General features: G+C 33.8%; 1 protein-coding gene across 1 annotated transcript in view; it reads right to left on the reverse strand.

Annotated features, from left to right (window-relative positions):
- Positions 1-2,855: 2,855 nt before the first annotated feature.
- Start1 (Steroidogenic acute regulatory protein-like) overlaps positions 2,856-14,585 on the reverse strand; it is a 437,354-nt gene continuing 425,624 nt past the window's right edge. The window contains 1 exon segment of the mRNA XM_067119201.1: positions 2,856-5,499. Coding sequence (XP_066975302.1) covers positions 5,280-5,499 — 220 coding nt within the window. The 3' untranslated portion in view covers positions 2,856-5,279.

The raw sequence follows: 14,585 nt of genomic DNA on the forward strand, positions 1-14,585 counted from the left end.
GTGGCATTCTTTTTAGTTCAAAGAAGGCCATCCTTCAACCATGGGTTTAAGCTTTCATTTCTAGTCATCAGGTTCATTATTCTATAAATCCCACTAATTACTAAACATGTTTGGTTTTTGAGGTGTTAACTAATCACTGATTGAGAAGGTTGCATTTGATCTGGTCACAGTAACTGCAATTAGCTGCTTAACTGGCATCCTCACTTCCCTGTATGCTGACATGGGCAAGGATCCAACATATTCCAACATGTAATTTGTAGAATGTATACTAAACTTAATTTGCTGTACAAGAGAATTCTTTTAGACAATAGGCCTCTCGGACTTCAACAGCATTTCTCAAGCCACTGGAAATAACAATTTTCTGAGGTGGCATGCTTTTAATATTAAGTGTTGAATTTATTGCCCTCAGCTCTGTTATGAAAGTAGAAGTATTGTTTAGTAATGAATACTGATTTGTTTTATTAGGTGATATGGCAACAAATCCTATGCCTTTTAGAGATATGGAACCATCAGTATGAATTACATAGGCAAGACCTTTGTGTCTAGTATATTCTATTGTGTATTGTTTATGATGTTCAGTGGTGTATGGACATTTTTTAATATATGTGAGTACATGTTATGACCTTAAAGATAGTCCAAGGAAGCAGTTCTAGTTCAGGAAGAAATCTTATCCTCATACTTACTACCTCACTAAACATTGTTTAGTTTCTTGGTTAAAGTTTAGAGCTAGTTGGGGGGAGGGGGGTGGTCACTGCTTTTAACTTGTAATGATGTATTTGGAGATTATCTTAAAAGCACTACAGCAGATTCTTAGTACTTTGTTAAGCCTCCACTCTAAATTTTTTTTTGTCTATACAGATGCTGATCCATATTTCTGACATGTCTAGTCTGATGCTGATCCATACACCTGACTTCGGTATGGTACTTATAATGCAGAAATGTTGACCTATCTGTTCCCCAGGTTGTAAGAGAGATTTTTCTGATTACACAGCTGTTTTTGCATTTACCTTTTAGGTATATATTTGAAAAGTAATGAAAATTCCCAATAAAGGCCGAGCAAGGGTAAAAGTTATTCTACACAAGCTAAATCAGGATATAAAAGTATTTAAAAAGGAGCTAATGAATATAAAGACAGAGCTAGCATGTACTCAAAAGGTTATGCTGGTACAGTAATGTGACAAGATGACACTGAGCATAAAAATGTAAAGGCTCATTAAACCCTTCAACACATTAAGGGAAGAAAAAAAAAAAAAAAAAGAGTGCACTGTGAGCTCTTCAGAAAATGTGCATGTGAAAAAGAGTATGAAGAAATGGACTGCAGACTACACACATTTAATGGAATCAGAGCTACCAAGAATGGGAGATGTTGCAGGTAGATGGTGGATTGCAGGCTGGGCGTACTCCTCTTTCAGCTATTCCAGTTGTTGTAGCTGGGTCCCTTTTACATGGAACAAGGCTAATCATGATGAATCGGTTTTTGTACATCAAGTATGGTTTTCAGTTTTCTTAGAAATTTCATGTATCACATGAATATTTTGACATTCTCTTTAGGATTTCAATATAAGTTTTCAATGCTGAGTCTGATGATAATTATATGCTAATATACTATGACCACTGTTTTAACCTACATCTTGCTTTAAATCTTTGCTTCATCAAAACTATAATGTCATATCATTACAAATAGCAACGGAATTACCTAGAAATAAGTGCTGAATGGACTTTTCCACCGGGTGACACGGGACCCTCTCCAGAAATAGATTTTTCCTTCGTCAAAATCCCTTTTTTATTCCTGCTTTTCCCTATGTGTGGATAGAGGTGCAATGTGTTTTACCACTCTTCTGCCCTGTGCATTTTCTGCCTGAACTCCAACCAGGTGCAGTTGGCAAAACGTTATTTTACCTTAAAACTGTCAACTGACTTATGTCAATCATGTGTTACTTAAGTAAGCATTTTACCTTTCTACCCATAATTCAATTCCCAAATATAATAATAAAAAAGTAATTGAAAACAGACAAGGTGATGTCAAAACCTAGCATTGGTTTAGAAGATGCTGATCCATACACATCCAAAAAATTATTCTGTTAAACTAAGATCACAAAAGATATGGTGAACAATCCAAGCAAAAATAAAGATAAAATGTTCAGTTCTTTGGCTTTCAAGAGGTCAAGTATTAAAAATCCTTGTACGTACTTATTAAACTATTTTAACAGAAAAGCATGGATAAAAGCCAGGCCCTTGACAACAGTAAGCATCTGTTGATAGCAATAAACATTGAAAAAATGGTCATCATAAACATTTGAAATAGCAATGTTCTAACTAAACTAAAATATGTAATAAAACAATGACTGGATTAATTTTAAATAAAAAGTTTTATTCTATGCTGGATGTTCAGCTCTACTGTAGATACATTCCCAATTACAGACTAATCAATAGCAAATAAAGTTAACTCTACAATTAAAAAACTGTGACAAGTGATTCATTGACTGACTGAATTTAAGTAGCTCTAGCATGGCAAATCCTCATCACTGTGACAATATTTCTTAAAAAATAACAAAATGAGTATCATCAAACATCAAAATATAACAAGCATTTTACCAATTACAATTACAAAAATATGTACTGTAGTACCTAGCGAAAAAGCAGCAGAGCTTCAGATTGAATATAGCACTGTACTTAAGGTTGGATACAAAAAAGTTAAGTATATCTTAGTTTAACCAGACCACTGAGCTGATTAACAGCTCTCCTAGGGCTGGCCCGAAGGATTAGATTTACTTTTACGTGGCTAAGAACCAATTGGTTACCTAGCAGATTGGGACCTACAGCTTATTGTGGAATCGAACCACATTATAGCGAGGAATAAATTTCTATCACCAGAAACAAATTCCTCTTGTTCTTCACTGGCCGGTCAGAGATTCCAACTCGCGACCAACAGAGTGGTAGCTGAGAACGGAAGCCACTCACCCAGCGAGGAACTGGGGGGGTTGGATACAGGTAATGCTGAGGAGAAGGATGTATCCTTTAATACATGTGGAACACGAACACCAAACACAGTCATCTATTTTCACTCAACATTTCCTTGATTAAAAAACCTTTTTAAATATATGACAGATCAAAATGTTACTTTAAAGCTGATAGGAGTTCCTTAAAGCAGATTTCAACATTATATCCTAAATTCATACAAACCAACTTCATGGGTGACTTGCTCTACTATACCTTCTACCAACTGCCATGGAAGAATTTTCTAGTTACACTATACAAAAGTTGCTTTTCTCCTGTTTTTCATTAAATACTTTTCTTCACTAAAGAGCAGTGTAAGAACCATTTAAGTTTTTGCTTTCTAGCCCTTAAGAGGAGATATAATCAGTCATTTAGAATCCAAGTAATGATTTATCTATGGCAGAAGGCCAAAAAGGTTGTACTGTGAAGTCCACATTACACTGCATAAAAGGTACCTAGATTTCAATCGTTGCAACAATTACTTGGGTTCACCCAAAATATGTTGTATGGCATATGTCAATCCCACGAATGAGAAGGAATGACTGTGGCAGTAAGGGTCTATCATAATCATGATACTCACGACAAGGAGTGCCTAACCTACTAAGTATTTCCTTAACTACAACATACAGTATTTCTGAATATAACATCTTCAATACAGTATGCAATAAAAGCAGCTAGTTTCTTAGATTATAACAGAGAGCAAACTTTGCAGTTTTGGTTTTGTATAAAAGATAGGGCTAATTCTGCCTCAATGATAAGGCAACCTACAGAGACAAATACCAGCACTTTTAATATTTACATTAAGGATAGCTGAATGCACTTGAAATCAAAGTAAACTAAATGTCTATTGAAGATGGGACCTGCCAATCAACTTTATACAATGAATGTGAATCATCATTTAGCATTTAGTACTACAATTAATATAAAAATCTTTAAAATTTTCAAACTAAAATGAAAAACAACATAGTACAACCTTCAGCTGGCACCAATGATTATCATACAGGCACTGTCTTTTCAATTCACAAACCTACAGAATATTCAACCACCAAATATAAACATACAGATAGAGAGAGGTAGAAATTGATCAACAAATATTACAAAATTCATACAGAAATATGAACTGATTACTCAAGTGCACCATTTATAAGACTATACATTTCCCATTTGGAAGGTCAATAAAAAAAGCCACCATAATGTAATGGGAGCAATGGGAATGTAAATAAATGTATTTACACAAACATAATATCTGCATATCAAATATAATGCATAAGGTAAAAGGAAAGTATGAATAACAGGGATAATCACAGCTCTGTCACAGACACCTTCAGTGAAACTATGCTTTAATTGTAATCACACTGAAGATAGCACTGTATGAACATAAAATTAATATCAACCAAGCTCCATTTATATCTTTAAGGCACTGTAACATGGCCAGTTTCTGGCATAGTTTTGCATCTTGTCACCTGAGTTTTTATGTAACAGCCATTAGTGATGGCAAAACTGAAATTTCTTGTATTTATCATCTTGGGGCCAAAGACTGGTACTGTACTTTTGTTTGTGCGGGAAGAACAGCTAATCCAGTATGTTCAAAACCAATATTAAAGTTCAATTTAGCACAATATAAACACAATTACTTAATGCTCTTAGTTTTACTGTATGAAAATTTTGAGGATCAAATGATCTTTTTAATGACTGTTGTAAAGCAATGATTAAGTTTTAGCATTTGGCTAAGCCTACAAAACATGAGAAACAGTTGTTTTTAGCCAAATGGATGACAAGGTGGCAATTTGCCACATGCAAAACATTCAAACTCAAACATTTTTACCTTTTGATGTGTATTACCTAGTAGGATATTTATCTGGTTTCTCCCTGGAGTAAGAAAAATGACTGATCATGGTAGCAATTAACCTGGCCTTTGTGACAACATACATACCTTTGGGCCCTTATTGGTGTCAAGGTATCAGAAGACGGTGCAAAAAAACTGTCCATGTGACACTGCCTTTACAGATGGGCTTTCAATCTTCGGACTAAAATGAATTACAGCTTCTCCATTACAGCAGTACTTAGTCATAATTCTAATTACTGTATTAAACAGTATTGTGAAAGCTTCTCTGATTTGCATATGATATTATAAGCCATACTCAATTGATCTAAAAATGATTGCCTTTCAAACACCATGAGATCTCTCTCCCAATATGTTAATGCACAGATTCATGTGTATTACATCAACTCAAATAACAAATGACAGTAAAGCTCTCACCTTGCACAAAGATAGGTTCACACTACCTAAAGCTGTGCTTTTCTGAGGATTTTCCCATGATTACTGGAGCATAATTTCTAATGCAATTTATAAAATCTACCATGGCATGAGTAAGAGCTTGATCAATGACATACTGAGGAATCCAGCCCTTCAAGTCTGTATCAAGGAGCCACTGAAAGGAGCACTTCTTTGTTGTTCCGTCAACTGGTCGAAATACCCAACACCCTGGCCCATTTTCACCTCTGGAATAAGCAATAAAAAGGTGGTTCTATAAATATTAACCCATACATATTTTAGTAACTCTGAGCATAAACTGAACAAGTACTAAAAAACAAGTTTTGATACAGTACTGGAAAAACCTATCTTTGGTAGCTGCTGTGAGCCCCCAAAGGAGTTACCCTTATGGTCTCACTGGGGCTCCATAGTTACCCTTATGGTCTTGCTGGGGCTCCATAAGACATACCAACTAATATCAAGAATTCTCTTGTAGCCAGTCTAGGTTGGAATAGTGCCACTGTTGGTACAGTGATGGAATATAAATGGGTTTATAGCAAGAAGGCTCTTTATTCTTCCTACAATGGCTACCTAAAAGATTACAATTCACCCTTCTTTCACATTATTATTATTATTAATAATTAAGATAGTTTAACTAGACCACTAAGCTGACTATCAGCTCTCATAGGGCTGGCCCGAAGGATCAGAATGAAATGAAGTACCAGGTCTGGGCCATAGGCCGAGCACTGGGACCAATGTATGTACAAAGACACATACTTTTACACTGGAACACACACACACAACGAATACATTTACCCTGTTTCCACCAACACAAAAAGAAAACACTGTAAATTATTATTATTATTATTATTATTATTAAAACAGTTAAACCAGACCACTAGGCTGACTATCAGCTCTCATAGGGCTGGCCCGAAGGATTTGGATGAAATGCCAGGTCTAGGCCAGAGGCCTGGCACTGGGACCAAATAGGTCATCTGGCATGGTGATAAATGAATGAAAATGAAATTAAAAACTGCACAAAGCAAACGCTCTCATACTAGAACACACTCACACAATAAATACATTTATACTCATGTTTCCACATATGCTCACTAAAAAGGTATATTAAAATTCAGAATAAGTTAATTAAAATGTTAAAATTTAGTTGTTTTAAAATTCATTAGACATCTAAGGGTTTTCGTATCTTTATTATTTACTTATTTTTATATTTTATCAATAAAATCACAGCTCCTCATGAACATTAAAATTGGTATTAATGAAATTGTAGAAGATTCTAACAAAATTTCCTTCATAGATCTACTTCCAAAATTTGACAATCACTGCAGGTTATATTTCGGACATTCACACAATACATGCTTGACTTTTATCAACATTTTGCACTCTGGGCATTCGGGAGGAGGGCCACGTGGACTGTTCATCACGTGTCCATGCGTCAAACAAGTATGGCCTATTTGAAGAAGTGTCAGAATTACTTGTGTGTCTCTCTCTCTGATATGATGAACTCCATTTTCCAACATTGGATTTTATCTGTTTTAATTTATTATTTTTCAGTTCTTTATTCCATATATTTTACCATTTACTTACAATGATTGTTTTTATACTGTATATTTGAAATAGTCACTAAGAGGGATGTTTACATTAGCTCTCGTCATGTGGACCGCTTATTTAGCTGTTTTATCAGCCTCTTCATTTCCTTTAATCCCTACATGGGCAGGGATCCAACATATTTCAATACTTTTCCCATTATTATACAATTTATGGAGTGAAAACTTAATTCCTTGTACAATATTATTTTTGGATTGTAACTTGGAATGGCTTCTACAGTGCTTCTGGAGTCATTATAAATCACAAAATTATTAAATGAGGCTTCTCTAATTATTTTTATGGCTGATGCTATTGCACATAACTTGGCTGTAAATACTGAGGCATTATCAGGTAGCGAGAACAGATACATTTTTTCTTGGGACACCACAGCATATCTCACTCCGTATTGAGACTTAGATCCATCTGTGTATATTGCGTAATGTGGACATTTTTGAATTATATGCTCTACTGCATGTTGTCTATGGTGTTCTGGGGCACATGAGTAACTCTTTGATAAATATTTTCAGTGTGTAAATTTTCATTTTATTCATATTCCAAGAAGGAAGTAATTTTACTATTGAAGGTATCTGTATATTAAAATTCAGTGACTCGAACAATCTTCTAGATCTAATTGGGAAAGGTGGTAAATGATTGTTAATAAATACATCTCTTAATTCAAATAGTTTTTTGGTTGGAGAGAGAGAGAGAGAGAGAGAGAGAGAGAGAGAGAGAGAGAGAGAGAGAGAGAGAGAGAGAGAGAGAGTTCATCACATTCAACTTGTAAAGAAGACTTTGGTGATCTACAAGCACCTAAACATATTCTAAGGCCTTCATTATGAACTGGGTCTAATGTTTTCAGCATTGCGTCTGATGCCGAACAATATACTTTGCTTCCATAAACAATGATTCACAGCACTGTTGCTTTATATAGTACAGTAAGGGTATGTCTGTTGGCTCCTCAAGTCGTGTTTGATAGTTTTTTAATTAGATTTAAGACTCTTTAACATTTTGATTTCATGTATGTTATGTGGGCTTTTCAGTTCAAGTATCAAATGCTAATCTTAAAAATTTTGCTGTTTGGCCAACTGGTATAGAAGACTTCTGATTTTTAAATCTATTTCTTCATAATTTTTCAACTTTTTATTTTCATAAAACATTACTGCTTGAGTCTTCTGTATGGATAATTTAAAGCCTACAGATGAGGCCCATTCATTTACTTTTATTATGCACTATAACAACTTCTACTGCTATGTGCACTATTAATCCAGAGCTACCAGAGCAACCCACAGGCTCTATAACAAAAAAATCCAACGCTCCCAACACAAATATGGAAGCCAAATTAAAAATATAATACTGAATGTTCATAGATTATTTGCCAGCGAGGGTCTATGCAAAACAACAAAAAGTGACAGTGAAAACAGCAAAAGCAACTGATGTCTACTGCAGTCTTTCAAGTCATCTAATGGTATACATGTAATAGGTTCACCATCCAAACAAAAACGACTGTCACCTATTGTAGGGAATCTGGATAATGTTGACTAAGAATGTATTAGACGAGAGCTGCTTGCATTTTAAGACAGAGGCGAAATACCAATAGTTTGGGAATTATTAAAGAAAGTCCAGGAACCTCCCATCAAGTTTACGGGACAAGGGGTTCACTATTTAGAATAATAAGGCATCTGGGATTTAAGTATATGCAGGTGCAAAGCGGGAGGAAAATTTTGATAGAAAGGAAAGACATTGCGGAGTCCAGAAAAGAATATCTTCGAGAAATGGAAAAGAACAGAGTAATTTCCCATTCCTGTCCAGTGGTCTCTTTGGATGAAACTTAGTCAATCAAAATACTAGTGTTGAGTGTTGTTAGACTGATCCAAAGGGAATGCAGTGCTACCCCACTTTTTCACGCTTCACTTTTCAACGCTTAATTTTGTCGTGGATCACTACGTTAAATTTTTTAACACAAGATGTCGGGCATGTTGGAATTTCAAGTAACTGTGATATTCATCTTTCGCAGTAATCCTTAATAATTATTCATGCCTGCATCTATCATTGTTCAGCAGTTCAGCTAAAGCACCATACTCTTAGGTGCTCCATTACCTTTTTTGTGGAACATATCTTACACTTTTCTGCGGGAACCTTCACCAATTCACGGATTTTTTCTATGGACATCTCTAAAATTACCACTACTGTCATTTGCTTTTTTTCGAAGAGCAACACTATTTATTCACTAATTTCTTTATTTTTTCATATTATGTTCATGACTAAATACTGATTTTTGTGATAAAAATGATTTACAGTGTACAGTACTTATTATGATTTACAATGTATTTGTTAAGCCCATTCCAGGTTGGGCCCCGGACCAAGCATAACAGGTGTACGATTCGATTCAATTCTCTCTCTCTCTCTCTCTCTCTCTCTCTCTCTCTCTCTCTCTCTCTCTCTCTCTCTTTAAGGGTAATATAAGATGTATATGAAATGACATTACTTTAAAGTGTTTTTGGACGATAGAGCATATTGTGCAATACTTAAAATATTCGCTAATTATTTTAATTTTATTTTCCAGTCTGCTTTTACTGGAAAATAAAATGAAAATATGAAAATAACTAGCGAATATTTTAAATATTGTACAATATGCTCTATCATCCAAAAACACTTTACAGTAATATCACTTCAAATACATCATACAGTACTCTTAACCCTTAAGGGATGGCATAATTTATAAATGTGCAGCACCCCAGACCGGGGAAACTTTGAGGTCGGCAAAATAAAAAAAAATCACATCAATGGCAATGGAAAGAGAATGACACGTACATTCACCCTGTATAAATAAAAAAAATCTAAAAAATTTTCCCTACCTTCCACAAGAAGTTGAAATGACTATTTACAACTCCTTGTGGGGCCTCATTTACAAGCCAATCGTAAATTTTACCAACTTCTATATGTTTTTCCTAATACATAAATTCATTGTATTTTGTCAAATTATTATTACTGCTGACACAATATCAAAACAGATAAGAAATAAAAGCAGTAACACATTTTTTGCATATTTGTTGTAAATATTCATGTAAATTTACGAGAAGGAAGATTCAGTAACTTTTTTTTGACTTTTACATGCTTTTTCTAATATTTCTTTGCAATTTTCTTTGTAAAATTACATTTACAACCGACATACTATCGTAAAAGACAAAAACAAAAAACAACAGCAACCCCTTCGTATATTTACAAGCAAATTTACAAAAAGACTCATGTGAGAGAGAGAGAGATGCAGTACCTCCCCCTTATGTCAAAAGCATTACTGATACTGGCCTAACTCTCACATCTGTATAAAAGTTGCCATTAGTGAATTTCTAGCATATAGAAGTATTGGCACCTTTGTTTCGAATCACTATTACCGTAACAGTGGTGCGTAATTCTGCTTCACACTGAAGTGCAATCAGTCCATCTCCCCAAACCTGTTTTACTTCACACTGAGGCTCAATCCGTCCACTAAGGGTTAAAGAGAGAGAGAGAGAGAGAGAGAGAGAGAGAGAGAGAGAGAGAGAGAGAGAGAGAATTGTACACCTGTTATGCTCAGTCTGGGCCTAACCTGGAATGAGCTTAACAGATACATTACTACAGTATAAGAACACTGTAAACTATTTTTATCATAAAAATCTGTATTTAGTCATACAAACTATTTTTACCATAAAAATCTGTATTTAGTCATCTGTATTTAGTCACGAACACAACATGAAAAACTACATTCATTAGTGAATAAACAGTGCATATTTGCTAACAGGACCTCATTCAAACAGGATGGTATCTAGCGAAGATGTTTATTAAAAAAAGTTACAAGCTTTCTACGACAAACAGTCCTCATTGTCAGTCAGTCCTGTTAGTAATTGTATTAATACACAGAACAATTGCGTATCTGATAAAGTTAATATAAATATATATATATTATAAACAGTATACAGTAAACCCTCCATATTCATGGGGGATGCATAACCCCTGCAAATAGCTAAAATCCACAAATAATTAAAACCCTTCTAAAAACACTTAGAACTGCCTATTTTGATCGTTCAAACACACACAAAAAAACTAAAAATGCTTATACAGGTATTATCCTACTTACGATGGGGTTTGGTTCCAAAAACCCCATCGTTTGTTGGAAAAAACGTATCTCAAATACAGCCTAGCCTACACTAGGGTATTCAGTACCAATATGTATACATATACGGTATCCTAGCCTACACTATAAATTATACTCTATACAGTACATACACAGTATAGTAATTATTAATATCAGCTAATTCTGGAGGTTCATGCAGAGTGACTTATGATAATTCAATACAAAAATAGATATTGAATAACAAACACGAATTAGCTTACCCTACACTATGTTATATCATATACGTATAAGGTAGCCTTGCCCACATTACTGTATACTGTACCCTATATTCACATAATATCGTATTATACAAACTTCAACGTAACGAATATGCAACTTTTCCATTGATCTTTTAAAATGTTATGCTTTAATTCACTGTATCCAATAATACTGTATATATTCTTATACTGCTTTTGTATTATAAATTGCAATCATAGCGATCAATGTTTTGGTTTGGAAGTCGATTACGCGGTAAGTTTATTTCGCCGTATTAACTCAGTTCAGAGCGCTTTTCTTGCTTTTAGTTAGCGTAAATGAATCTCTAGATACTTTATTTATATGGCGCAAGGTTATTTTTTGTTATACAGTTTTTAAGTCGAAATACAGTAAACCCACGTATTCACAGTCTCATGATTTGCGGACTTACCTATTCATGGATTTCTCTATGGAACATATATATGCATTATTCGCTGAAAATCCACCCATTCATGGTATTTTTCACCAAGAAATATTTACTGATTACTGTATTTTCATCTCATTTTCATGACTAAATGCACTTTTTGTGATAAAACTATTAAAAGACTCACCCTAAGATAATTCGATTTTGCAATGGTGTAAGCAATTAATAGCGATATGACAACATTTATAAAATATTATAAAATTTCGCACGGGCACAGGCAGCAGCGTACAGGTAGCGAGAGAGACCAAATTACAATACACCAACTTCTTTTCTTCCATCTCTTTATCCCATCTTCTAGTTAAAATGTAACAGAGAATGATAAAAGTATTGTTAGTAACGTTATACTCTTGCGTAAATGCGTACAGCCATAAACAACCAAACAAAAAACTGTTGTTTTGTTTATCACCAAATCGGATAACAACAGCCCTTTTGTTTGTATTTCAACCATCATACAGTAATACACAATTATAGTAGATTATAGTACAAATGATGTTAAGTGGAATAGGAATGATATATTTTTACATTATACCCTTATTCAGTATGGATAAAAGATTGGGAAAGAAATATACTGCTAAATTTAAGTGCAAGTTGTAGCTGAAGCTGAGAAAACAATGTTCAAGCTGCTAATGACTATAAATTATTGTGCATCAGCAACGTGGACGAAACTCCACCATAATTAAAATCGGAGAGAAAGTATTTTAATCAAAACTACTAGGCATGAAAGAACACATTACTGCTATTTTTACGCCGATAAACGATAAATATGTAAAGCTCATATGATGAAATCAAGTAAAAATAGTGAATGGAATCTTGATTTTTTTTACACAAAACAAACGCCCCCAAACGGCCAAAGTCATCTATTAACGAAAAAAATTGTTAAATTAATTTCATAACGAGACGTATTTAAGTTATATTTCGACTTAAAAACACATCCTACAGTATAACAAAAATAACCTTGCCCCATATAAATAAAGTATCTAGAGATTCATTTACGCTAACTAGAAGGAAGAAAAGCGCTCGGAACCATGTTAAACACAGCGAAATAAACACTGTGTAAACGATTTCCAAACCAAAACGCTGATCGCTATGATCGCATTTATAATACAAAAGCAATATAAGAATATATACAATATTACTGGATACAGTGAATTAAGGCATAACATTTTAAAAGATCCATGGAAAAGATGCATATTAGTTATTTGATGTTTGTATAATACAATATGTGAATATATTATACAGTATAATGTAGGCTACGCTACCGTATATGTATACAATATACAATAGCGCAGGCTAAGCTAATTCTTGTTATTCAATTTCTCTTTGTATTGAATTATCATAAGTCAATCTGCATGAACCTCCAGAATTAGTTGATATTAATAATTACTATACAGTGTATGTACAGAGTATACTTTATAGTGTGGCTAAGCTACCATATATGTATACATGATACTGAATGCCCTAGTGTAGGCTAGGCTAAATTCGAGATACATTTTTTCCAACAAACGATCAGTTTTTTAGGACCCTAACCCCACCATACGTAGGATAATTACTGTATAAGCATTTTTAGTTTTTCTTTGTGTGTGTTTGAACTATCAAAATAGGAAGTTCTAAGTGTTTTTAGAAGGGTTCTAGGTATTCGCGGGTTCTAGCTATTCGCATGGGGTTGTGTGGTACACATCCCCCATGCATATGGGGGTTTACAGTATAACTTATATACGTCTCGTTGTGAAATTAACTTAGCTTTTTTTTCGTTAATAGATGACGTTGGACATTTAGGGGCATGTTTGTTTAGTGTAGTAAAAAAAAATTCAAGATTCCGTTCACTATTTTCACTTGATTTCATCATAATACGAGCTTTATGTATTTATCATTTATCGGCGTAAAAATAGCAGTAATATGTGTTCTTTCATGCACACTAGTTTTCATTGAAATACTGTCTCTCCAATTTAATTACGGTCAAATTTCATCCATGTTGCTGATGCACGATAATTTATAGTCATTAGCAGCTTGAACATTGTTTTCTCAGCTTCAGCTACAACTTGCAGCTTAAATTTAGCAGTATATTTCTTTGCTGATCTTTTATCCATACCGAACAAGGGTATAATGTAAAAATATATCAGCCCCATTCTACTTAACAACATTTGTACTATAACTATGGTAATTGTTTACTACTGTACGATGGTTGAAATAGAAGCAAATCCGCTGTTATCCGATTTGGTTAAAGGAAAAAAACAGTTTCTCGTTCAGTAATTTATGGCTGTACACATTTACGCAAGAGTATAACGTTACTAACAATACTTTTATGATTCCCTTTCACTTTTTTAACTAGAAGATGGGATAAAGAGTGGAGGAAAAGAAGTTGGTCTATGGTAATTTGGTCTCTCTCACTGCCTGATTGTACGCTGCTGCCTGCGCCTGCACGAAATTTAAGAAAGTTTTATAAATGTTGTATCGGTATTAATTGCTTACTCCATCGCAAAATCGAATTATCATAACTCTAGCACTACCTGGGTACCTGAGTATTTTAATAGTTTTATCACAAAAAGTGCATTTAGTCATGAAAATAATATGAAAATACAGTAATTAGTGAATATTTCTCATTGAAAAATACCACGAATGGGTAAATTTTCAGCGAATAATGCGAATATATGTTCCATAGAGAAATCCATGAATAGTTGAGTCCGTGAATCATTGAGACCACGAATACAGGGTTTACTGTATACATATATATATATATATATATATATATATATATATATATATATATATATATATATATATATATATATATATATATATGTAATATATATATATGTATATACATATATATATATATATAATATATATATATATATATATATATATATATATATATATATATATATATATATATATAATAA

The sequence above is a fragment of the Macrobrachium rosenbergii genome, chromosome 16 (genome assembly GCF_040412425.1).
Source record: "Macrobrachium rosenbergii isolate ZJJX-2024 chromosome 16, ASM4041242v1, whole genome shotgun sequence".
Lineage (NCBI taxonomy): Eukaryota > Metazoa > Arthropoda > Malacostraca > Decapoda > Palaemonidae > Macrobrachium > Macrobrachium rosenbergii.